Source organism: Felis catus, chromosome B1 (genome assembly GCF_018350175.1).
Source record: "Felis catus isolate Fca126 chromosome B1, F.catus_Fca126_mat1.0, whole genome shotgun sequence".
Taxonomy (NCBI): domain Eukaryota; kingdom Metazoa; phylum Chordata; class Mammalia; order Carnivora; family Felidae; genus Felis; species Felis catus.
In genome coordinates, this window is record NC_058371.1 from 204,816,890 (window position 1) to 204,843,282 (window position 26,393).

The following is a 26,393-nucleotide window of genomic DNA, read 5'->3' on the forward strand; positions in this document are numbered from 1 at the left end:
ACTCGTATTAATTTTGTTAGGTCATCACAACTGTGCTCACAACAGCGTGGTGCTTTATGGCTTGTTTTTCAGTCTTTACAGGTCAGAGGTGCATCGAAGTCCTGATGGGTAAAAATGACGTCTGGTCAGGAATGTGCTTTAAAATAGTCCAGGAAATGGGGCACCCTGGTGGCTCAGTCGGTTAAGCATCCAACTCTCGACTTTGGCTCAGGTCATGATCTCACAGTCCGTGGGCTTGAGCCCCGCATCGGGCTCTGCGCCCCTGCAATGCCATGTGGAACCTGCCTGGGAGTCTCCTTCTCTCTCTGTTCCTCCCCCACTTGTGCTGTCTCTCTGTCAAAATAAATAGATAAGCTTTAAAAAAAGTTCAGGGACGACTGGGTGGCTCAGTCGGTTAGGTGTCTGACTTCGGCTCAGGTCACGATCTCACGGTTTGTGAGTTTAGGCCCTGCATCGGGCTCTGTGCTGACAGCTCGGAGCCTGGAGCCTGCTTCGGGTTCTGTGTCTCCCTCTCTCTGCCCCTCCCCCGCACACACTTGTTATTTTTTTAACTTCTTTTCTTTAAAAAATTTTTTTAAATGTTTATTTATTTTTGAAAGAGAGAGAGAGAGACAGAGCGTGAGCAGGGCAGGGGCGGAGAGAGAGGGAGACACAGAAATGGAAGCAGGCTCCAGCATCTGAACTGTCAGCACAGCCCCCGACGCGGGGCTTGAACTCATGAACCGTGAGATCACGACCTGAGCCGAAGTCGGCTGCTTAACCGACTGAGCCACCCAGGCACCCAACTTTTTTTCTTTTAACATTTACTTATTTTTAAGACAGAGAGACAGAGTGCGAGCAGGGGAGGGGCAGAGAGAGAGGGAGACACAGAATCCGAAGAAGGCTCCAGGCTCCAAGCTGTCGGCACAGAGCCTGATGCGGGGCTCGAACCCACGAACCACGAGGTCGTGACCTGAGCCGAAGTCAGACGTCTAACCGACCGAGCCACCCAGGTACCCATGTTTTTTTTCAAAGAGGGTGTACAAAACCCGTGAAACCCCCGTCAGCTCTGTGGGCCAGTGACCTGTCCCCCCACGGTGTCAAATTGCCGGTGTCCATAGCGGCTCCGAGCTCTGTGAGCTCCGCAGAGTGTCACCACTGGGGGGAGCTGGGTGACGGGGACAGATTTTTTTTTTTTTTTTAATTTTTTTTTCAACGTTTATTTATTTTTGGGACAGAGAGAGACAGAGCATGAACGGGGGAGGGGCAGAGAGAGAGGGAGACACAGAATCAGAAACAGGCTCCAGGCTCTGAGCCATCAGCCCAGAGCCTGACGCGGGGCTCGAACTCACGGACCGCGAGATCGTGACCTGGCTGAAGTCAGACGCTTAACCGACTGCGCCACCCAGGCACCCCTGACGGGGACAGATTTTATTTCAAAATAAAAGGGTTAAGAAGAAATCCTTGTTTACCAGAGCTGGAAGGACCTGAGGGGCCACACTGGGTGATCGCAGCTCAGACTCACAGCCAGTCCTCAGTTAAACCGGGCTCTCACCTCCTCCTCGTCCACACCCACCGCCCCTCCCCTGCACCCCTGCCCTCGGTTCTCACCCCCTGGCACCAAGCTCACATGCCCCTCCCCCGCGGGACAACCAGGGACCAGGGACAGGACCACGAGGGCGGGGCTGTTGCCCGTGGTGCTTCAGGGTTTCGACCGTGCTGGTCCCTTGGCCCTGCATTGTCTTTCGTCCCCTCGTCACATTTCAAAGTCCTCAAAAAGAGATCAGAAGGAGTTGTGAGGCCACCGTGCCTGGAAAGGCCCCAGGTTCAGACATCATTTTATCTTGTTCCCTGGGAATTGCTGCCGTCACCCGCCCAAGGGCAGCGGCCACATGTTACTTCTCACAGAAATCAATGGACAGAACTGTCCAATGGAAGACGAGCGCCCACTGAGCAGCGCACTTGTGATCGAGCCGTTTCAAGGAGAGCGCTACCCAGAGATGCCGACGTTAACATTTATTTTCTCTTTGTGCTTTTCACTCTCGACGGCTTTTTATTTCCACGCGGGGGAACGAGAGGAGAAGTGCATAATAGAAGACATTCCCAGTGACACCCTGGTGACAGGTGGGTAGCTCCACTCAGCGTGTCGCCTTCCGGGACCGTGCTGGTTTCTTGGTGCTGAGCTGTCTGGCGGGGAGTAGCGCGCTGTGTGGTTTCCTCTCGAGAGAGTGTATCGAGGTTGGCGAACCTGACCCGAAAGTAGCCTTGGGAGTGAACTGCATAATCCGTAGACCGGGAAACAAAGACATAGCACCACAGAATCCAAGCCTGATTGGTCTTTCCGGTCATCGGGTTTCGTGAAGGAAAAGAATTTCTGGTCCCATTAATCATGCTAATCGTGGCCGAATTCTCAAAGGTAAGTGATGTCTCCGGCTTGGTGCAGCGAAATAGCAGGAAACAGCACACGTTAATGTGTCTCTGAGCCTCGCCCCCGGAGGCTCACGGTGTCCCGCGGGGAGTGGTGCTGGAGGGGGGGCAGGGGTACGCAGATCTGAGACGCTCTCCAAGCAAAGCGTCCATAAAGCCGGCCATGGGCACGGAGATTTCTGCACGTTCCCCACACCGCCTCCAAGCTCGTCTCCGTTCAGCTGAGCTGCCCTGGCCTGCTGGGAAAGAAACAGGTGCCCAGGGCTGCAGAATCGCATGGTAAATACAGTACCTCCAACGTTCAGGTAAGACTGGCATCAGGTTCCCTGATTTTCACGCCGAAAGGGAGAACACAGCAGAATCTCCGTTAAGTGCAGATCACGATTCCCGTCTCACACTGAATAGTGTCAAATGCTCCTCTCCACTCACCCCCTGATGGGGGAGCCCCTGCTGCTGTGGCAACTCCGAGGAGGGGTGTTTGGGACAGTGTGGCGTGAGCGGGGCCGCCCAGATCCAAGGCCGTGTGCCCTTGGCCAAGCTACGGAAGCTGTCTGCTCCCTTTGTCAAAGGGGATAAAAATAATGATGACACCTGTTTCTTCCTGTGATGGCGACTGAATTAATATTTGTAGCACTCTTAGAATGCAGCCAGGCACACAGAACACACGTGCTTGCGCACGCCCCGACCCCGGCTCGCCTCCCAGGGGACACGTGACTCGGGTGCCGAGCTCCGTGGCCGGCGGCCATTTTCCTAGTAATCTGTGAATTTCAACCTGCAATGAAGGGGGCAGAGGAGGAGTAAGAGGGACGGGAGCAGCCCGCCCACCCTGCCTGCTACCTTGCGGCCCACCAGCTGGATGGACGTGTCCCGGGCACACCCGTGGCGGGAGCCTGAGAATCACCTGACCCGCCGGAGGGGTCTGAGGCGGGAAGGCGAATGCAGCCAGAGGGTGGTGGTGTATACGTGGAGGTCTCGTGCCGGCGCCCCGGAGGCCTGAGTCAGGAGCCTCTTTGGCTCCCCGTCCAAACTGTCCTGCTCTGGTCCTTTCCAATTCTGACTGCCCCTCGCCCTGCCTCCCCAAGCCTCCATCTGTGTTCTGCCTCCTCTGTGGTCTTCTTAGCCATCGCCCCCGTGCAGTTATTTAGGGCCAGAGCTCAGCCACCTACAGTCTGGTTTAACTACAGGGAAATTGTGGAAACGCGTCGGGACACATGTTTTTAAATATTTTTAAAAAGAGGATATGGCCTTGAGGAGCCTGGCTGGCTCAGTTGGTAGAGTGTGTGAATCTTGATCTTGGGGTCGTGAGTTCATGCCCCATGTGGGCATAAATCAAAAAATTAAAAAAATGTTAAATGCCACCAATTATAAAACACCATTATTAAAAAAGAGAGAGGGGCGCCTGGGTGGCTCGTTGGTTAAGCGTCAGACTTCGGCTCAGGTCACGATCTCACAGTTTGTGGGTTCAAGCCCCGCGTCGGGCTCTGTGCTGACAGCTCAGAGCCTGGATCCTGCTTTGGATTCTGTGTCTCCCTCTCTCTCTGCCCCTCCTCCACTCACACTCTGTGTCTCGCTCTCAAAAAATAAATAAAACATTAAAAGAGAGAGAGAGAGAGAGAGAGAGAGAATGTAGTCCTTAAGTCCCATAATATGCTAATGGAGAAAAAAATACTTGATTAATCCCCCACCTAAAAACAGGCAAGAAGGAAAGGATGAGGAACAAGGAACAAATAGGATAAATGGAAAACAATTAGCAATATAGTAGGCATAAACCCAACTACATTTTACATTACATTAAGTGCAAATGGACAAAACTCTCCACCTAAAAGACAAAGGTCATCAGGCTGGATTTAAAAACAAAACAACTATATACTGTTCCCAAATGAAACACTTTAATTTTTTTCTTTTTTTTTTTTTTAAGTTTATGTATTTATTTTGAGACAGAGAGAGTGAGCCAGCATGAAAAGGGCAGAGAGAGAGGGAGAGAGAGAGAATCCCAAGCAGGCTCCACACTGTCAGGGCAAGCCTGATACAGGGCTCTAACTCACAAACTGTGAGATCGTGACCTAAGCTGAAATCAAGAGTCAGACGCTCAACCGACTGAGCCACGCAGGCTCCCCCAAAAGGAAATACTTTAAGTATAAGGAGAGCTTGAAAGTAAAAGAATGGAAAAAGACATACATGTAAGTATGAACCAAAAGAAAGTGCAAAGTAGACTTTAAGAAACCAAGTATTACTGGAATCAAAGAGACATACAAATCAACAATATTGGGTTTGATAACAGAAAGATATTTTGCAGGTTTCCTACTTGACTGTTCTGAGTTTCTTCTAAAAGAATTTTGAGCATGACGAGCCATCAGTTAAGTCTCTATTCTTGTCATTGTTTTTCCTTTATTTAAAAAAAAAATTTCCTTTAACTATGATTGTATGTGTAATCATCAGCCCATTACTTTGATGTGCCAAATAATGGAATAGCATATCCCAAAATACAATTCCTAAACATTTCATTAAAAATTCCTTTTTATGGGGAGCGCCTGGGTGGCTCAGTCGGTTGAGCATCTGACTTCTGCCCAGGTCACGATCCTGTGCTTCATGGGTTCGAGCCCCGCATTGGGCTCTATGCTGACAGTTCAGAGCCTGGAGCCTGCTTCGGATTCTGTGTCTCCCTCTCTCTCTGCCCCTCCCCCACTCTGCCTCTCTGTCTCCCCAAAATAAATAAACATTAAAAAATTTTTTTTAATTCCTTTTTATGGGGCACCTGGGTGGCTCAGTCAGTTAAGCATATGGCTCTTGATTTTGGCTCAGGTCAGGATCTCGGTTTGTGAGATCGAGCCCTGCATTGGGCTCATGCTGTCAGTGCAGAGCCTGCTTGGGGTCTCTCCCTCTCTCTCTGCCCCTCTGCACGAGCAGGGGCTCGTGCGTGCGCTCTCTCTCTCTCAAAATAAAGAAATAAACTTCCAAAAATCCCTTTTATGAGGAAATTTCATTGCACCCTCTGTGCTTTCTTGTTCATTGTGTGTTGCAGCCCCTATATGTACAGCCAGGACCTTGGCTCAGGTCACCTGCTCACAGCGTGAATCCCTTCCTGACCGCTGTGGGCTGGGTTCTCTGAGTTCTGGGTGCCTGTGCTGCCCGAGCCACAAAACGACTCTGTTTCCACTGCCTGCCTCACTGAACTGCTACCTAGTCTCCAGTGTCCACGAAGTGAGTCCCTGACGCTCACTCAGGGCGTCCATGGTTGTGAGTGCCCGTGCCAAACGCTGCTTGGTTAAGAGGTGCCAACCCAGAATGTGCTTATATTTAATTTTTAGGCGACCATTAAAATGAAAACAAACATGTTAAGGCTTTCCAGGGTCTGTGGGGCTCTGAGGCCACGTCTGAGATCCCCGGTCCAGGAGAGCACACACCAGTGATGTCTCCTTCTGTCTTCACCTCTGAGGTACGATGGAGTCCAACGAAACACACCCATCTAGAAAGCCTGAGAGAGATGACCTCGGGGCCGGTCATCCAAATCCACCGGAAGGAGTGTTTTCGCTTGTCGGGACTACAAAGAAGTAGCCTGCAGTGGGTCTGAGGAATCGACCTTCCCCAGGTGGAGGCGGCTCGGGGCGCCTCGTAAGGCAGAGCCCGGCCTCTGGTATCAAAGAGGTATGCTTTGCAACCACCTTCGTTGCCCAATAGATTGGTGCCTTGGAGCTCTGTGTCCTTATCTGTAAACCGGAGCTCACACCTGCCCCGGAGCAGCGAAGCTCCTGGCGTGGCCCGTGACCAGACGCAGCTGTTCACCAGTGTTAGCCCCCACCCTTCCGGGCTCTGGCTCCCACCTTATCAACTTGGCCTCCCAGGCTCTGTCCTAAACTGCCAGAACAGGTGCGGCCCTGACTGGCTCAACATCCCCCCGCCCGGCCCCCGCCCCCGAAAGGAAGGACACTGCCCGAGAAGCAGAGGAGAGGGAGGGAACTCTGGCAGAGGCAGGGGCTGGGGGGGGGGGGAGGCTGTGTGTTACCACTGCTGACCCGATGAGTTTTACTTGCTGGTCCTTGGAGACATTTTTCAAACAAGGCTGTTAGTCCCTCGTGAAAAGCAGGCCCTGAGAGAGAGAGAGAGAGATGCACCTTGGAGCACAGTGATCATAGCGTGGGAGACCGTTCTTTTTTCTTTTCTTTTTTTAAAGAGAGACAGGGATGGGCTGAGAGAGGGAGAGAGAAAGTCTGAAGCAGGCTCCAGGCTCCACACCGTCAGCACAGAGCGTGACATGGGGCTCGAATCCACAAACCGTGAGATCATGACCTGGGCTGAAATTAAGAGTCAGACACTCGACCGACAGAGCCAGCCAGGCGCCCCAGAGACTGTTCCCTAAAAATAAAACAATTAGAATTCAGAACCAATAGAAATTTTGCTCCTGGTCGCTCCCGTTCAAAAGGTCCCTAGATGGGGCATCTGGCTGGCTGAGGTCCCGGTCTCATAGTTTGTGAGACGGAGCCCCCCTGCGGGCTTGCACTGACCGTGCAGGGCCTGCTTGCGACTCTCCTCTCTCTCTGCCCCTCCCCTGCTTGGGCACACTCGTATTCTCTCTCTAAAAAAAAGGTCCTTGGATAGGATTCAGTTTGCCCAAATAACCAGGGTTTTTGCATTTTCTTCGGGGCGTTAGAGGTGGGACACAGGGCAAGTGACCAAGTTCCGCGAGTGCTTTTGTTCGCCCTCCCCTGGGGCAGCTGCGTTTGCATCTTTGTGGAGGCCGCACCCACCGCAGGGCTGGGTCAGGTCAGGTCCCCCCACCGAAGCTGACCCGAGCCAGGAGAGGGGGGTGAGGGGGCCGGAGCGGCCCCAACATGTGGTCCACGTGCGCCTGCGAGTCATGGCAGCTGTCCCCCCTCCCCCCCACCGGCGAGGACCCGCGCTTCTGGCCCCAGATGTCACTAATGCCACCTGAGACCGTGCCGCAAGCCCTTTGCGAACCCGCCACCGGTTTGGGAGAAACGTCTGTGCTTCCAATCACTTCTCCGTAGTGAAAACACGCCGATTCCCGAGGATAAACGTGGAGGAGGAGGTGTCCACCACCTGGCAAACCGCCGTGGACGACGGGCTCACGTTAGCGGGACAGAGAAACGGGCGAGAGCCCAGCAGACACTTCGTGACAGGGGAGACCCAAAGAGCCGGCAAGTGGCGGACAGGCGCTCGCCCTGCTCGTCGGTGGGAAACACAAAGCAAAGCCCAGCAAGATGCCACCACCCCCAGCAAGCGGCCGAGTGTTCACGTGTCCGTCAGGCGCAGGGCCTCACACATGGGGCATGAGCTTCGCCACCGCCGAGGCCACGGGACGCTCCCCACAGGGCTGCACACCCGTGTCCACGTGCCGCCAAACTTACGCGGCACCACTCGTAAGGGCCCCAAGCCGGACCCTGCTCACGTGCCCGCCGACAGACAGGTGCCACGTGGCTGCTTCGCGGGGCAGCAACGCCGGACGGTCCGTCCTGCCCATGACGGCGCAGACGGACCCGCTGACGCGTGTGGACACCAGAGCGCGTCCACAGCCTGTGCGTCTGTACAAGTGAGAATGCGGTCGCCCTTAGGAGTTAGGTAGTGAGCGGGGGCGTTTGGGAAGCGGACGGTTTCTGACCAGGATGATGCAGGTGTGAGCTGCCCGCTGACGGTGTGCGTGTCACGAGGACCTCCGTCGGCCGCACCCACCTCACCGCGCTCCCCCTCCATGGAGTCTGCACGCGGCTGGCCGGTGTGTAGGGAAACGAAGAGTCCCTGGGGAACCCGGAACGTTCTAGAAGACATCGCTCCATGTTCAAAGTTACTCCTGAGGGCGCTGGCTCTCTGTGCCAGGTCGCACCAGGGGTCGACCAGACGACCGGGCCGCTGACCACCGCGCGGTGGGGCCTCCTGTGCCTCCGTTCTTCCGCTCATGCTCAGCACTGACAAACAACACTGGGCCTTTCTTCAGCTCTCTGTGTAGACTTCACTTTAGGTAACAGCAGAATAGTTAGGTCTACCGGAAGACGGTCACATAACTGGGTGGGAAAATCAGGTCACAGGTAGTATCTACAGGTTGCCTTCACTTCTTACAAAATACGCAACACACGTTTACAGGAGAGAGACCAGAAGGGCGATACTGATCACCAAAACCTTCTCGAGGAGACTTTGCTTTTTACACTTCCTACAGTGAATGCACCTGACTAGTCTAGTACCAATCCAATGGCCCTCGGTCGCAGCCGAGGAAGACTCACAGTCTGGGGTGGAAGGCACAGCCACATCAGGGGTCACAGGGCGGGGCCGAGTGCCTGGACAGGGTGTGCACGGGTCCCCGGGGGACTGGAGAGCTGCGTGTACACGGCCCCGGAAGGGACTCTGCCTGCCAGGCACCCAGCGGCTCCCAACCAGGGCTCCCTGGAGGGAACACCCTGGAAGGGCGCCTAGGAAGCGAGGTCGGCCGGGAGCTCCGTGTGAACCACACCTGAGCTTTAATACGCACGCACATGCACACACACACACGCACGCACACACGCCACACTTGCCGTGCACACACGTGCACACACACCACACACGCGCACACAGAGACCAAGGCCGCGGAGTGAGTGGTGTGGTTTGAAGCGAGGGGGCCAAGGCCCTCGATTTGGAACTCAAGCTGAGTTTTAATCCTGGTTTGGCCTGTTATCATCTGGATGGTTTCAGATGAGCCATTCACCTCTTCAGCCTCAGGCTCCACACCTGTGCAAGTGGGTGTCAATACCAACACTGCAGGGTCGGAGGGTTCAGCGGGAGGCGAGAGAAGTCAGTGCCCACGAAGGCCAATAACAACGGCAGAAATAAGTCATCAAGTGCTTACACAGCGCTCACGCGGGCTAAATTCTGCACGGAGCAACTTGCAAATGCCAACTCACTTAACTCCTCACCCCCTTTGGGATACACCCGTTATTATGCAGTTTCACTCAAGGGGAGACTGAGGCATAGAGCGGGGCAGTGCCCTGCCCGTGTCCCAGCTCCTAGCCAGGACTCCCCGCCGCTCAATCGACGTGCGGTGAGAAGCGTGACGGGGCAGCCTGTCCCCGTCCACACTTGTGCCTTTGTCCCATGTTCCATCCCGCGGTGGTGACCTCCCTCCGCCTCCGCCGGCCCCTGAACAATGCTTCTCCACTGCCATCTGGTGGCATCCCAGGGGCGTGACACCTCCCGCCTGCCCTCCTCCCACCTTGGCGGTCGCAGATCGAGGCGAAGCCGACGGAAACCACTCCCACTCATTCGGACAACTCAGGCGGCCGCCAGGATCACTGGCGTCGTGACGCTGAGCCCCACTGGTACTCATTCGTTCAAAATCTTCATTGAACGTGTCACAGAACCTCATGGAGCCTCTACCATAGAGCTGAACACTGCTCTCGGCTAATGGCCGGGCCCAAGAGGCCCACGCAAGACGAACACAGCATGTTCCCCGAGTTCTAGCACCTTACAGAACGTACGCCTGACCGCTAGACCAGTTGGCAGGCTGACCGGAATGGCCCAGTATGGGCAAGGGTAGGAATGGCGACAGGAGCAAACTCCCAGAGAAAGTGGGGGGGGGGGGGCTTGACTAAGCGGGGACACCCCAACCGCTCCGAGACACAGGCAGCAAGGGTGAGTTCCGGAGGGGTTAAGACACTTGGTGGTGGCCAGACGGAGACGCTGACTATTCCCATCGGAGAGGCGGGGGCGGGCGTGCCGGAAGTGGGCCGGGAGGAAGACGAGGCTCATCTCACAGAATGGGAAGCTCGTGAAACAGATTTCCAGGTGGTCACACATTTGGAAAGTGATCCGTCTGCCTGGCCGTGTGCTCGCCACCCCCCCCCCCCCAAGAACACTCAGCTGCTTCCGCAGAGGTGCCTGCCTGATCGGGCTCTGGGCTTTCTTGCTCCAGTTGGTGAAAGTTCCGTAAGTACTTGAAGAGAAGGGCCTAGTGTGCCCTTGCCGGGGGGCGTGCACTGGGTGTCCGGCGGGTCCTGGCGGCTGGCGGTCCTGCCAGCTTCCACCTCCTTGCAGGTTTCTCTCCATTACTGACCAGCGTGGTCCAACTCCAGCAGTGCCTGTGTGGTCTCCTTTCGGTTGTTTTCCTTCGTGGGCTCTCACACTCCGCTTATGCCTTAAGGGTGACGTCTTCTTAGTGACTTGACCCCTTCTCATTATGTAATGTCCCTCTTTGCCCGTGGTAATTTTCATTGCTCTGAAGTCCACTTTACTGGATACTTACAGAGCCACCCAAGCTTTTTTATTAACATCAGAATGATTTACCCTTTTTATCCGTTTACCTTTAACCTACATACAGCGTTATATCAAGGTGATTTCCTCATATGCTGTGTACTAGTTGGGTCATTAGAGAAAACCTATTCTGCCAATCTTGGTCTAATCTGTTTTGACCAACTATCTCTAACGTAATTATTACATGCAATGTATACTGTCTGGGTTCCGGTCTGCTATTTTACTGTTTTCTGTTTGCTCCCTTTGCTTTTTGTTCCTGTTTTCCATTTGCTACCTTTCTGCGGGTCACTTCAGTGTTTTATAATAACCTGTTTTTGCTTTATCTATAGTATTTTTCACTATACCTCTGTATAGTTTTAGTAGTGTTTGCTCTAGGGATTGCAATGCACATACTTAACTTATCACAGTCCATGAGGATCGATATTTTGCATTTTTTCAAGAGGAACGTACAAACCTGATGACCATGGAAGTGCCTTTGCCCTCCCCACCCTTTATAATATAGTTGTCTTAAATGTAACCTCTACATACTTTGAGAATCACATCAGACAATATTATGTATACTGTTTGCTTTCAACTGTCAAACGATTTTAAAAATAGAGAATGCTCTGTCATCATTTCCCTAGTTACTCTGTCATTCTCTCTTCCCTCCTGGTGTTCCAAATTTCCTTATTATTCTCTTTCTGTTTGAAGAACTTCCTTTAGCGAGTTTTTTGTTTTTTTTTTTTTTTACTTTTTAATGTATATTTATTTTGAGAGAGAGAAAGAGACGGAGAGCAAACAGAGAAAAGGCAGAGAGAGAGGGAGACCCAGAATCTGAAGCAGGCTCCAGGCTCTGAGCTGTCAGCACAGAGCCCGATGCGGGGCTCAAACCCACGAACTGTGAGATCATGACCTGAGCCGAAGTCGGACGCTCAACCAACTGAACCACCCAGGCGCCCCTAGAAATTATTTTAAGGCAGGTTTTCTGGTGAAAAATTCTCTTAGTTTTCCTTGACCTAAGAATATTTCGCCTTCATTCTGAGGGGTATTTCCGCTGGGTATAGAGTGTGGTTTGACAATTGTTTTCTTTCAACGCTTGAAAATGTGCTACTTCCTTCCGGCCTCCATGTTTCTGATGCGAAGTATACTGTCATTCAAACTGTTGTTCCGTTATCAGTCATGCATGGTTTCTATTTTCCATATATATTTTTGTCTTGTGAAAATGAGTAAAAGGAAGCCTCATTTAGAATGGAGTCGGGTGGCCCCAGGGGAGCTCTCAGCTCTACCACCCCTGCTCAATTGCAGACCCAACAGGAACTGACGCACCTTGCGGGTGGGTGGGTTCCACTGTAGCTACTACTTGCCCAGCCCATCAGGAGGAAGGAAGGTTTCCTCCTCCCCCAGCAACAGTTCCAGCCAAAGAGAGACTCCACGGCCCAACCAATGAGAGACAATTACAGCCCAGCCAATGAGAGACTGCCAAGGGTCAGCCAATGAAAAGCACTACACTTCCAGCTCCCATTTTCCTCCAATGGACTTTCTGTTTACAACAGCCCTCCTACCCCCTTTCCTCTATGAGAGAGCGTCCTCTGCTTTGTTCTCCCACTGCGCCTTTTGCCGCGTTAATTCTGTTGTGTGCCCCGCGGAACCTCATAGGCAGATGAAAAGATCCGTCTGTGCATCTCGCGCCTCCCTGCAGCCCTCAGACAGGGTGGGCATCTCCCCCGGACCCCACCCCAGCCCTCGCGTGAAGCATCCCGTGGGGAGGGGTGCAGCTTCCTTCATGGTACTCATCTGGGGCAGGGCAGGTGTACCCAAAGGGGCTCCGTCCTGCAGGCCCTTCCAGATCCTCTGGCTAAAGAAACCAGGTTTTTCTTGAGCAAGCTTTCTCTTTCCCCTCTCTCTCTTTCCCTCCCTTTGAGTTTGGTCTGCAGTTGCAGATTGCTGTAGCACCCAGGCCAGGGCAGGCCAGCTGGAGGACACTCACTGCTGAGCTGCGCTTTGAGCCTTGAGGCTCTCAACCAATCACCTTTTTCCTACCTTTCGGAGTCTTCTGATTGTTGTTTTACACATTTTGCCCAACGTTTTTGGTTGTCATTAGCAGAAGGAACAGGGTGGAATGGGCTTACTCCATCTTTTCTAGAATCATCAGTGATCCTTAACAACTTTTTTTTTAATGTTTATTTATTTTTGAGAGAGAGAGAAAGAGAGACAAAGCATGATCAGGGAGGGGCAGAGAGAGAGGGAGACAGATTCCGAAGCAGGCTCCAGGCTCTGAGCTGTCCGCACAGAGCCTGATGCAGGGCTGGAACCCATGGACCATGAGATCATGACCTGAGCTGAAGTCAGCTGCTTAACTGACTGAGCCACCCAGGCGTCCCCATCAATGATACTTTTAAAAAGATCTCCTGGAGATGGGCCCTTGAATCAGCATACAATGTGCATTTGGTACAGTTTTTTAAATGTCTGCAGGGACAAAGGACCAGTACAGTTAAAAGGTGCCTAGGACCAAGTGCAGGCAGGGCTTGAGACTTTGCTGTGGATCTTCCCATGCCAGGAGGTGGTCTCTTCCGGTGTTCCCCCCAGAGTGCCCCACTTTGCAGGGGCTGCTCCCTACAGTCGACGTTCCCGTCAGGCGACGTTCCTGTCGGGGACCTGTCTCCTCGCCATCCAGGGAGGCCATGTGGCCCTGCGCCTGTAGTTCTGGGCTTTGGAATCACACTACCTTGACTCTAATTCTGCCTCTACAACTCACTAGCTATACGACTTTCTGTCTTGGAGATTCAGTTTCCAACTTGTAGACTAGGGGACAGTATGCAGAATCCACCACTCACACCTGGTCCAAGTCACCCCGATTCCCTGCTTCCACTCTGGATCCTTCAGTCTTTTCTCCACATGACAAATATTTTAATTTTTTTTATGTTTATTTTTGACAGAGACAGAGAGAGACTGAGTGTGAGCAGGGGAGGGGCAGAGAGAGAGGCAGGCACAGAGTCTGAAGCAGGCTCCAGGCTCCGAGCTGTCAGCACACAGCCTGACGCGGGACTCGAACCCACGAATCGGGAGATCATGACCTGAGCCGAAGTCGGATGCTTAACCGACTGAGCCACCCAGGCGCCCCCACGCGACAAATAGTTTAAAGTGAAAGCCACTTGATTTCACTCCTCCAAATAACTACTTTCCCGATCCCAACAACGGATGTGCAGGCTCTCTGTGATCCTGTCCCTGCCGTACTCTCAACCTCATCTCCTAGCGTTCTCTGCCTGCTGTCCTCACCCCAGCAGCCCTGCTGTTCCTTGGTACCCCAGGCATGCTCCCACCCCAGGACTTCTGCATACACTCCTGCAAGGAACAGTCTTTCCCCCAGATGGAGGCAGCATCGTGTGGCAGTAGGGGAGAGACACTGCATGGCCTGGGTTTCTGTCCTGACTCTGCCACTTGCTAGGTGTGTGGCCTTAGGCAAATTACTTTTTCTGTTTTGGTTTCATCATATGTAAACTTGTCATAAAAATAGTATCGCCTGTTGTCATGAAAATTCAGACTACATGTGTAAATTCTCTAGAATGCTTGGCAAATACTTAGAACTGAATGTGATGTAGAGACAGAAACATGTTTATAAGGATACTCAGTACGAAATTGTATACATCGTTTACTCCCCTAGTCCTTTGGTTCTTCACTCAAACTTCAGGGGGCACCCCGACTGCCCTGTCGAATTCTCCAAGTCCCTTATCCCTGTCACCTGCTTTTTCTTACAGCGTCCTTGTATATTGTATACTTATTTCCCTGTTGTCTGTTTCTCTCTGTACGAGAGCTCCGTGGAAACAAAGATAGTGTCTATTTTGTTTACGTCTGTCCTCACTCCCGGAACGGTGCTGTCACTGGGGAAGGGGCTCATTGTATACTTATCAGTTGACTTGGTGAAGGAATAGCAATGCCTCCTCGAAGCACATTTCAAGAATCGACGGGGCGGCACATTAAGCGCTCAGCACAGTGCCTGGCACACACAAGGACTATTAGCTATTTTTCAATGTTTTTCAATAAACGTGAACTCCTTTCACTGGCACTGTACCTGGCAAGGGCTGAAGGGGAAAGGTAAGCCACACGACGCTTTCGTGCCCCAAAGGAGAAAGTGGGAGGCTCTCTCAGGGACGCAGACCCGAGCAGGAGCCTTGACAGCAGGGAAAGGAAGGACTCGACAGGACACGCCTAGGCCTCAGCAAAGGAATTGTGCTGGGTGACGGACACAGCTACTGGAACTCGAGGCAGAAATCTGTCACGGCTCTGTTTTTTCAACAGCCCCCGCAGCTCTGAGACTTAGGAGGGACTTAGCTTATCCCCTTTTTCCGAGGGAGCTGAGTGCAGAGCGGTGAAGTCACGTGTGAACACGAGCCCACGCCTTCCTCTCTCCTCCGGGGCCTTCCCGCTCAGCCACGGGACCTAATCACCAGGACCTAAGCTCTTGACGCTAACGGTGTTTTCTACTCAGATCAGCTGAAAAGAAAATTCATTTATCAGTTAACGTGACGTAAATATTTCTTACCCCTATCTTGTAATGAACATCTCGCGTTTGTGAAACAGGGACTTTCAGGATCCAGCAATGGGACACACGCAGACACGACTTCCTGGAGTCGGCTCCGGGTCTGGGAATGTTTGTGACTGTTACAACCTACAACGATGAGGTAAAGCATTCTTTGGTGTTTTGTCACGAAAAGTTTCCATTTGCGAAAAACTCTTACGCCACGTATCCCCACAAACTTGAAACGCGTCCGCATAGGCACTCATCAACCAGAGTTTACGATTTTTCATGTGTACAGCCCCGAAGAGAGGCGCTGCACAAAGACGTGGCAAGTGCCCGCCTCCGGGGAGCCTGTAGTCTGGCTGAAGAGCAGAGACCTTAACGCAAAACATTTTAAAATAATAGAAATGCTAGGCCTCGTGCGCATCATCTTGAGGTCTGCTGGTCGTGCTGGGAAGATGGGACCCCCGGGGCCGAGGCATCCCCGTGGTTTTGTCAGGACCACAGCCTCACCCACGCCGGAGGGCCACAGAGGCGCCCCCGCCCTCCTCCCTGGCAGGCACTTTCTTTAGTTATGTGGCAGCCTCTGGTCTGTTTGGTCCGTTTGGGGTTAACGGGAGTAGAAAAGGCACCATGGTCGAGTGGGAAGGATGCAATTTTGGAGTCAGAGCCAAGTTCAAGTATAGACCGTCAAGCTGAATCTTCAGCAGGTTGACTGCTCCAATCCTGTCTTGTCGTCTGTACGTTGGATGTAACGGAGACCTCCAGTCCCCACTACACCAGCTCAAGACACTCTGACTTGCTCGGTCCACGAATTCAAACGCAGTTGCAAGAACTACTTCCCTTTGGACGTGGAGCTGCCCTGGGATGTGCTCGTGGTGGAGCAAAGCCTCACAGAGCAGAACAGGCATTTCCTCTGGGGGGGAGAGGACAGAAAGTTCCTGTTCTCATTACACTGGATGGTTGCCTGGTCCCAGCGCAGGAGATATTTTGACATCCCTGCTCCTGTGGAGACTCCACTCCAGCTGGACTGTTGGCACGCTTGAACCTGGCCTGGTACAGCACCTTCTCCTGGTGCGCCTGGCACCGGCCTAATGGTGGTTCTGCCGGGGTCACTTTCCTGACTCCTGTCTGCACAGCTACCTCCCCTCCCTACCCTTATGCTGAGACCCAACTCTTCTTTGTCCTTTTATGAACTATCTGGGAATGTCTCTATGGCTTATTAAGTGCAGAATTGAAATTTTAGTTGAGCTAAAAATTGTCACAGAAATCCCAATTACTGTTTCTAAGACCGAGAAGATTCATACTTCAAAAGCATAGTTGCCTGAAACAATACCCCCTTCTAAATTTTTTAAATTTTATTTATTTTGAGAGAGACAGTGTGAGTGGGGAGGGGCAAATAGAGGGAGAGAGAGAATCCCAAGCAGGCTCCACACTGTCAGCACAGAGCCCAACTTGGGGCTTGAACCCACGAACCACAAGGTCATGACCTGAGCAGAAACTGAGAGTCAGTGACTTAACTGACCGAGCCACCCAGGCACCCCCTGAAACAATACATCCTTCTAGAAGGGATGAAAAATATTTTCATTCATTCTGCATTCGACAAATATTTATCATGGTCCTAATACATACCCCACCCTCTTCTTGGCCTAAAAGAGACCAAGTTCTCACCGCATAGGCCTGGTTTTCTTGAAAACTCTATTTGAAGGAAGAAGAAACAGCCCTAGTTTCAACATTTCTTACAAGACCCCCTTTTAAGGCCCTTATCAGCACCTTCACAAAGCTTCTGACCATTGTTACCTGATCAGTGTGTCTAGGAGCACAGGGCACTCTAAGTTGCCCCCCTTGGTCATCTCCCCGTTCCTACAGCGTGTGATTGACAGCCCAAGGGGATAACACGGCTGGTAGGGCAGGCAGTAACAACATCTGTGTCCCATACAAACACATGCATTTTGTATCCCATTGTCCATTATTTCCCTAACAGTCGGTGATGTTGAGCATCTTTTCATGCGCTTTTTGGACTTTTTTTCTTTTAGCACTTTGAGATTATCAATCCACTGCCTTCTGGTCTCCAAAGTTTCTGATGAGAAGTCTGCTGATAATCTTTTTTCTTTTCTTTTTTTTTTAAGTCTGCTGATAATCTTCTTGAAGATCCCTTCAATGACCATTATGCAGATCCCTGATCTTGGGAGGACAAGGTCATTCGGCCACCCTGGCTTCCTTCCACACGCTACGTGCAAGCTGTTCTAGCAACACACGCACAGCTGCCTGCCATGTGGCTGGGCTACAGATGCGGATGAGGGCGCGCACGGGGATGGGATGGGTAACTCTACTGTGCTAAGAGCTGACACTGACCAAAATTAACCACAGTCCACCACCCAAGGCTTCCCCTGGAAGCTGCAAGCTTTCCATAGACTCCATAGTTCCAAAATAGTTACATCGGGCAGATTCCAACAGTGTGATTGTCGTCTAGATGGCAAGACAGACTCCTGGTGCGGCCTACTCCATTATCTTCCCACAATCCTCTTCTGGTTCAAAATATTTTGAAATTTCTTTTAGGATTTCTTCCTTGCCCCATGTGTTAATTTAAAATGTGCTTAATCTCTAAATGTGTGTTTAATTTCTGAATATTTTAGCATCTTCCAACTATCTTTGTTACTGATTTCTACTTTAACTCCATTGTGTTTTGAGGGTAGACTTTGTATGGTTTCTATTATCATTATTATTTATTGAAATGTAGTTGATGATCTCTACTATTTTAAATGGATTCAGGTGTGTTTTGTGGCCCAGAATGTGGGCTGTCTTGGTGAGTGTGGCCTTGAGAATTTGCATATTGTGCAGTTGGTGGATGAAGTCGGCTACAGACATCCGCTAGGTGCCGTTGACTGATGGTGCTGTTGAGTTCAACGATGTCCTTCCTGACCTGCTGCTGGATCTGCCCGCTCCTGACAGAGGGGTGGGCGTCAGAGCCTCCCGACTACGGGCGGGTTCTCCTCTTCCTCCTGCAGTCCTGTCGGTTTTTGTCTTGCGTAGCTGGGCGCTGTGTTGTTAGGTGCTCACCCTTTAAGGATTGTTTTGTCTTCTTGGATAATTGACCTCTTTGTCATTATGTAAAGCTCTGTTATGTAATTATCCCCGATAACCTTCCTTGATCTGAAGTCTGCTGTATCCAAATATGAGTACTCCAGCTTTTTTGTAAGGTTAGCTTAAAGTTAGCATATACATCTTTCTCCATCCCTTAACTTTTTTTAAACGTTATTTATTTTGAGAGAGAGACAGAGAGAACAAGTGGGGAAGGGGCAGAGAGAGATGGAGAGAGAATCCCAAGCAGGCTCCACACCACCGCCACACAGCCGGATATGGGACTCAAACTCACAAACCACGAGATCATGACCTGAGCTGAAACCAAGAGTCGGACACTTAACTGACTGAGCCACCCAGGTGCCCCCTCCATACTGCAACTTTTAATCTACATGTGTCTTTATATTTAAAGCAGGTTTCTTATACACAACATACAGTTTTGGTTTTGATCCACTCTGACAGTCCCTGTCTTTGAATTGGTACATGTAGACCACTGACATTCAAAGTGATTACTGGTATCACTGGATGAATGTCCACCATGTTTGTTCCCATTTCCTATTCACTGCCCTGTTCTTTGTTCCTATTTTTGTCTCCCACTTTTTCTATCTTTTGTAGGTTTTATTTGAGAGAAAGAGAGAGAGAACACAGGGCAGAGGGACGGGGGGGGGGGGGAGAGAGAATCTCAAACAGGCTCCTCGCTCAGCATAGAGACCTCCATGGGGCTCTATCCCAGGTCCTGGGATCATGACCTGAGCTGAAACCAAGAGTCAGATGCTCAAGTGACTGAACTACCCAGGAGCTCCAATCTTTCACGACTTTGAGTATTTTATGTGATTCCATTTTGTCTCTTTTCTTAGCATATCAATTATACTTTTTGAACTTTTTTTTTAAATGGTTGCCCTAGAATTTGCAATATATATTCGCAGCCAACACAAGTCCACTTTCAAGTACCACCATACCTCTTCATGGGGGGTGCACATGCCTTAGAGTAATCAAGCATTCCGGCTTCCTCCCTCCTGTCCCTTTCCGTCATGCCGTCCTCCATTTCACTTACATGTGAACTATAACCAAATGCATTGTTGTCATTATTTGAACAAACTAGTATCTATTAGATCAGTTAAGGAAAATAAGTTTTTACTTTACCTTAACTTAGCCCTTCTCCGATCTCTTCCTTTATGGAGAGCTGAGTTTCTGAACCATATCATTTTCCTTCTTCTTTGAGAACTTACCAGTCTTGCAAGGTAGGTCTAGCAATGACAAACTCCCTCAGATTTTCTTTGAGGAAATCTTTATTTCTACTTCGCCGTTGAAAGAGAATTGTGCAGGATACAGAATTCTAGGCTGGTGGGTTTCTTCGCTCAATACGTTAACCATTTCATTCCATGCTTTTCTTGCTTGTGTGGTTTCTGGAGACGTCGGATGTAACTCTTACCTTTGCTCCTTTACAGTGAAGGTGTTTTTCTCCTCTGGCTTCAAGATATTTTTATCATTGATATCGGCAGTTTTATGATATGCCTGGGTGTAGGGTCTTTCTCTGGTTTGGTTTGTTTGGCATTGATCCTGTTTGGTGTTCTCCGAGTTTTCTGGCTCTGTGGCTTGGTGTCCGACACTAACCAGGGGGAAATTCTGTCATTGTTTTAGGGATTTCTTCCATTTCCTCCTCTTTCTTCTCCTTCCAGTATGGCCATTACGTGAATGTTACACCTTTAACAATCGTCCCACAGTTCTGGGATATTATGTTCCATTTTTTTTTTCAGTCTTTTTTCTCTTTGCTTTTTCAGTTTTAGAAATTCCCATGGACATATCCTTATGCTGGGAGATTCTTTCCTCAGCCGTGTCCAGTCTAATAAGGCCATCAAAAGCATCCTTACTTTCTGTTACAGCATCTAAAAAGTTTCTTAGAACTTCCACCTCTCTGCTTACATTACCCTTTTGTTCTTGGCATACTGCCTGCTCCCTCCATGAGAGCCCTTTGCATATTAACCACAGTTTTTCCAAATGCCTGGTGTCTACTCATTCCAGTATCCCTGAAATGTCTGAGTCTGGTTCAGATGCCTGCTCTGTCTCTTCAAACTATGTTTTTTGCCATCTAGTAATAGTCCTTGAAATTTGTGGTTGATGAAAACTGGACATCATGTACCAGGTAAAAGGAACCCAGTACTGGTGCCCACGGTTTCCGCTCTGGTAAGTTGTGATTCTTTGTATTTACTGGTCTCTGCAGTGTTGGGGGCAGTGGTTTACCCTGTGACCTCAATTCTCTGACAGATCTAAAAAGAACTGCTTTTCTTTTTGTTCATCTTTTTACTTGTTAGGACAGAGTGGCAACTTCCAAGCTCCTTGATGACAGACTAGAAGTCCTACACCTGTTCTTAAAAATGGCAAACAATATAGAAATTAGCTAAACAGTAAATCAAATTTGCCCAACAAAAATAACCAACTAACAGGTCGGTGTGTATTCTTCTAAGAATACAGTCTTCTTCTAAGCTTCTGGAAACATACATACATGCGTTTTGCAAATGCTCTTTTTAAAAAATATATTGTCAAATTGGCTTACATACAGCACCCAGTGCTCATCCCAACAAGTGCCCTCCTCCGTGCCCATCACCCACTTTCCCCCTTCCCCTTCCCTCACCCACCACCAACCCTCAGTTTGTTCTCTGTAGTTAAGAGTCTCTTATGGTTTGCTTCCCTCCCTCTCTGTTTGTAACTATTTCTTCCCCTTCCCTTCCCCCATGGTCTTCTGTTAAGTTTCTCAGGATCCACATATGAGTGAAAACATATGGTATCTGTCTTTCTCTGACTTATTTCACTGAGCATAATATCCTCCAGTTCCATCCACGTTGCCGCAAATGGCAGGATTCCATTCTTTCTCATTGCCAAGTAGTATTCCATTGTATATATAAACCACATCTTCTTTATCCATTTGTCAGTTTATGTACATTTAGGCTCCTTCCACAATTTGGCTATTGTTGAAAGTGCTGCTATAAACATTGGGGTACAAGTGCCCCTATGCATCAGCACTCCTATATCCTTGGGTAAATTCCTAGCAGTACTATTGCTGGGTCATAGGGTAGTTCTATTTTTAATTTTTTGAGGAACCTCCACACTGTTTTCCAGAGTGGCTGCACCAGCTTGCATTCCTACCAACAGTACAAGAAGGTTCCCATTTCTCCATGTCCTCACCTGCATCTGTAGTCTCCTGATTCGTTCATTTTAGTCACTCTGACCAGTGTGAGGTGGTATCTCAGTGTGGCTTTGACTTGTATTTCCCTGATGATGAGTGACGTTGAGCATTGTTTCATGTGTCTGTTGGCCATCTGGATGTCTTCTCTGGAAAGGTGTCTATTCATGTCTTCTGCCCATTTCTTCACTGGATTATTTGTTTTTCGGTGTGGAGTTTGGTGAGTTCTTTATGGATTTTGGATACTAGTCCCATATGTCATTTGCAATATCTTTTCCCATTCCATCGGTTGCCTTTTAGTTTTGTTGATTGTTTCCTTTGCAGTGCAGAAGCTTTTTATCTTCATGAGGTCCCAATAGTTCACTTTTGCTTTTAATTTCCTTGCCTTTGGAGATGTGTCAGATAAGAAATTGCTGTGGCTGAGGTCAGAGAGGTTGTTGCCTGTTTTCTTCTCTGGGGTTTTGATGGTTTCCTGTCTCACATTCAGGTCTTTCATCCATTTTGAGTTTATTTCTGTGTACGTTGTAAGAAAGTGGTCAAGTTTCATTCTCCTACATGTTGCTGTCCAGTTCTCCCAGTACCATTTGCTAAAGAGACTTTTCTCCATTGGATACTCTCACCTGTTTTGTCAAAGATTAGTTGGCCATACATTTGTGGGTCCATTGCTGGGTTCTCATATTCTATTCTGTTGGTCTATGTGTCTTTGTGCCAATACCATACTGTCTTGATGATTACAGCTTACAAATGCTTTTTTAAATTAATTTACTGATTTTGACAGAGAAAGAGTGAGATAGAGTGCGAGTCGGGGAGGGGCAGAGAGAGAGGGAGACAGGGAATCTCAGGCAGGCTCCGTGCTGTCAGCACAGAGCCTGATGCGGGGCTTTAACCAACGAACCGTGAGATCATAACCTGAGCCAAAATCAAGAGTTGGACACGTAACTGACTGAGCCACCCAGGGGCCCCTACAAATGATTTTTTAAACAAAAAATAGGATCCTATACAGACTGCTCCACCACAGGATATCATGGACACCTTTAGTACAGGCATGGGTATAGTACTCTCTTTTTTGGCCATGTAATATGCCTTTATTTGGCTTTGTCTGAATTTAATCAATCCCCTACTAAAAAGTATTAAAGTAATTTTAAGAAAGCAAGGTTACCATTGCAAATAACACCACACTGAATATCCTCTTACATATAATTTTTTCCACTTGTTCATTTCCATAGAATAAGTTTCCATAGGTAAAACCACTGAGCTGATGGTCATATACATTTTAAGTTTTAATACATATTGCTGACCTGCTCTACAAAATGGCTGTTCAACTTACATTCCCAAATCAGTGTTTAGAGACAGTATTTCTCAATACTATCCCCGGATACTTTTATTTAAATCTTTGACAATCGGATAGCGAATAAGGGATATCTTACCGTGTGTTTGTGTGTGTTGTTTTTACCAACAAGGCTAAATAATTTTCACATTCATCAACCACTTCATTTCTTCTTTAGGAATAGCACAATTTTTACTACATGAAAGAGGGGAGATTTATTTTTAAGAAGGGAAAGTAGAGAATAATAAACTTAAACTATGGATATCCTCAATCCTAGGTGTTATTGTCCAAGTTATATGGCCCACAAGGAACATTCTATTTTACTTCACATTCACCTGGCGAACACATCATTTGCTTGGAATCTAACTCTACGAGGCTTGTGTCATTTGGAGGGAGTAAGCTGGTGAGTACATGCCTTCCGTGTCCGTGCTGATGAACAGGGCGTCAGTGCTACTCAGGCGTGACGCTGGTATGCAGAACCATCACTCCCGACTGGCTAGAGCCTTATGAAAGTCCTGGGACCACATCTCAGTGCAGCAACCACAGAAGGGGCTGCACAGCTTGGAAGGGGTTCAAAGGAGAGGCGCGGTGTTGATTAAAGGGCTTGAAAAACAAGAACTGTGAGGGACGGTTAAAAGAACTGTGATCATTCAGGCCTGAAAACAAGCGAAGGCTGGACGGTAAATTAACAACGCAATTGCAATAAATACAACTCTTACACGGCAGACGGTGACTGGTTATTTTCTAAAGGTGCTGAGTGCAGAGGAAGAGAATCTGTATGTTAGCATCAGAAATTAAGCTTCACGTAAAGAAAAATTTCCTGAAAGTCATCAAATTCCCTCGGCACCAAAGGCGTTTGCCTAATGGTAAATCTGACGTTCAGGAGGGTGTGAGTACTCTCTCTGGGTCGTGGGTCACCATCTAATGCGTTAATATCACCAAGAAAGACTACTGAGTACGGCAGGGGACTGAGAGCCAGTGAGAGACTAGAAAGAAGAGGGGCCTGCTCTAGAAGGGGCAGGGGGGTGGGGGGTGGAGAGAGCTAGGAGAGGAGTCGGGGAGACACAAGGCAGACGTGGAGGGGAGCTGTTTTAAGCACGTTTCTTCCTTGTCACTGTTTGTACAGCGGATTCACTTAGAGATCCGAGTTGGACAACACGACCTTGATGCAGCCGCTGCTCAAGCGAAGGACAAAGTTAATGAAGTTAGCTTCAAGCTGGAACGTCTAATTGAGCAAATTGAGCAAATAGTCAAAGAACAAAACTATCAAAGGGTCAGTCTGCCCATTCGACTTACTCTCTCTCTTCCTGCCAGGAACACAGCTCTGGAGACAAAGCCCCCAAACTGCAGAGAGAATAGACTGCCTGCTCCCCGTCTCTCTCTCTCCGAGCTAGCACGGTGGGGACACTCAGGGTGAAGGGCAAGAGTGAGCTGTCACTACCTTTTCACTGTCTGCTGGATGGTGAGCTCCTCTAGGAAGGGGGACTGCGGCCCATCCGCTCTTGGGGTGTGAGCCGACAGAGCGAATAAATAAATGCTCCCCAACATCCCCCACGTACATGGAGAGGCGCGGTGTGCCTGCTCTGCAAATGACAGTTCTGTTCTTGTGACACTGTGTGTTTCCGGGTCACTGTGCTCAGTGGACTCTGCTCACACGTGGGGCCTGATCTGCCCCCTGCTCACCTTGTGTCGTCTCCAGACACCAGTTTCCTCGCCTGGAAAATACGAGGAGGACAGGCGTGCTTGACAGAGTGCCCAGCTTAACGTGAAGCAAGGACGCGGATGATGAAAACCTGTCACTTTGCTCAATGCTGGGAAATAAATGTAAAAGATAATGGATCAAATAGCAGACACTCTACATCAAAATGCAAAAACATGCTTTATAAGGTTGATTCTTAGTCCTTGTGTTAAGCTAACAACATGCCCCAGCTTAATCAGATACTGCACTCTGGTATGAGATACTAACTGGGAAATATTAAACATCTTCAAAGCATATAGCACCTTCCCCTCAAATTCATACATTAAATACTTTAAGAAACTAAACCTGCCTATTTCTCTTCTACATAGGACCGTGAAGAAAATTTTCGAATGACCAGCGAAGATACAAATAGCAATGTGTTATGGTGGGCTTTTGCACAAACACTAATCTTCATCGCAATTGGAATTTTCCAAATGAAACACCTTAAAGACTTCTTTATAGCTAAGAAACTTGTTTAAGATGTTAACAAAGAAAACTACTTGCTAATTTGCATAATGTTTGGTTAATAAATCAGTATGTATTCATAACCGAGTATTGCCTTTATGATTTCAAAGATTATCAGATTGAAATTCATGTTACAGCATTGTAGCAATGATAAAATATTACTTGAACAATGTAGCTTCTGAGTTTGATAGAATAAGCACACCACCCAGTTATTTTAACTTGGTACAGATCAGCACTGTCCAATAGAAAGAAAATGTGAGCTACATATGTAAATTTTAAGTCTGCTGGTTCCCACATAAAAAAAAAAAAAACGGGGTTTTTTTGAAAGGTAAAATTAACCCGTGATATATATTTAACCCAAAACATCAAAAATATTACCATTTTGGGGCGCCTGGGTGGCGCAGTCGGTTAAGCGTCCGACTTCAGCCAGGTCACGATCTCGCGGTTCGTGAGTTCGAGCCCCGCGTCGGGCTCTGGGCTGATGGCTCGGAGCCTGGAGCCTGTTTCCGATTCTGTGTCTCCCTCTCTCTCTGCCCCTCCCCCGTTCATGCTCTGTCTCTCTCTGTCCCAAAAATAAACGTTGAAAAAAAAATTAAAAAAAAAATTACCATTTTAATATGTAAACAGTACAAGATTATTGAGGTAGTTCACGTTTCTTTTTTTTAATTTATTTTTTATTTTAATTTTTTTAACATTTCTTTTAAGGGAGACAGAGACAGAGTGTGAGCAGGGAAGGGACAGAGAGAGGAGACACAGAATCTGAAGCGAGTTCCAGGCTCTGAGCTGTCAGCACAGAACCCGATGGGGGGCTTGAACTCACCGACCACGAGATCGCGACCTGAACTGAAGCTGGACGCTCAGCCACTGGCACCCCATGTTCCTTTTTTGAAATGAACTCTTGGCGACCCAAGTGTATTTTACACTCAAAGCACGTCCCAATCTGGACCACTCACTTTCAGGGGCTCAATGGTCACATGACATTCATAGCTACAGTGCTGGACAAGGGAGTCCATCCTTCCCCCATTACTGCATTCCACTCCGAAAGCCGCCCTGAACCTCTGCTTTTTCCTAGTTCCCTGAAAGATGGCAACTTCCCTCCACACAAGCAAATGGCCCAGAGTTCTCTGAACCGAGTTCTCGTCCCTGGTCCCCAGTCGGTCCACCTCCACAAGTGGATGGAAGCTCTGCTCTTCCGAGTCATGGAGGAGATGCGGCATCATCCGGGGAGTTCAACCGTGATACAGAACTATTTTCTTTAGCTTTTAACTCTGAAATAATCATAAGCTCACCGGAAGCTGCAAAAATAGTACAAGGAGCCCCTTCCCCCAGCTCCACCATCTATGCTCTTTCAAAAGGAATAACCTGCCCCAGGAGGGCAGCAGCGGCCGCGACGCCAACCCCACCAAATGGTCCCAACCTGGGCCCCGGCCGCAGTCACACCCCGTCCTGGTTCACTCGGCCCGCCTGT

The 26,393-nt window shown here is 49.3% G+C and overlaps 1 protein-coding gene across 2 annotated transcripts; it reads left to right on the plus strand.

Annotated features, from left to right (window-relative positions):
- The first annotated feature begins 1,889 nt into the window (after positions 1-1,889).
- Positions 1,890-25,008, plus strand: LOC101095254 (transmembrane emp24 domain-containing protein 11). 2 transcript variants are annotated; one of them, XM_003985534.4, is made up of 5 exons: positions 1,890-2,103; positions 15,196-15,296; positions 23,000-23,125; positions 23,849-23,995; positions 24,790-25,008. In XM_003985534.4, the coding sequence occupies exons 1-5, from the start codon at positions 1,911-1,913 to the stop codon at positions 24,937-24,939; spliced, it is 717 nt and encodes a 238-aa protein (XP_003985583.2). In that variant the 5' UTR covers positions 1,890-1,910; the 3' UTR covers positions 24,940-25,008. The 2 variants fall into 2 exon arrangements, with proteins under 2 accessions (XP_003985583.2, XP_044912631.1); XM_045056696.1 differs by lacking the exons at positions 1,890-2,103; positions 15,196-15,296 and adding an exon at positions 9,694-10,314.
- Positions 25,009-26,393: the final 1,385 nt, after the last annotated feature.

Coding starts and splice junctions, on each gene's coding strand:
- LOC101095254 (XM_045056696.1), top strand. CDS start 9,928: ATGGCGACAGGAGCAAACTCCCAGAGAAAGTGGGGGGGGGGGGGCTTG. Junction 23,126..23,848: donor CATTTGGAGGGAGTAAGCTG/GTGAGTACATGC, acceptor CTGTTTGTACAG/CGGATTCACTTAGAGATCCG. Junction 23,996..24,789: donor AAGAACAAAACTATCAAAGG/GTCAGTCTGCCC, acceptor TCTTCTACATAG/GACCGTGAAGAAAATTTTCG.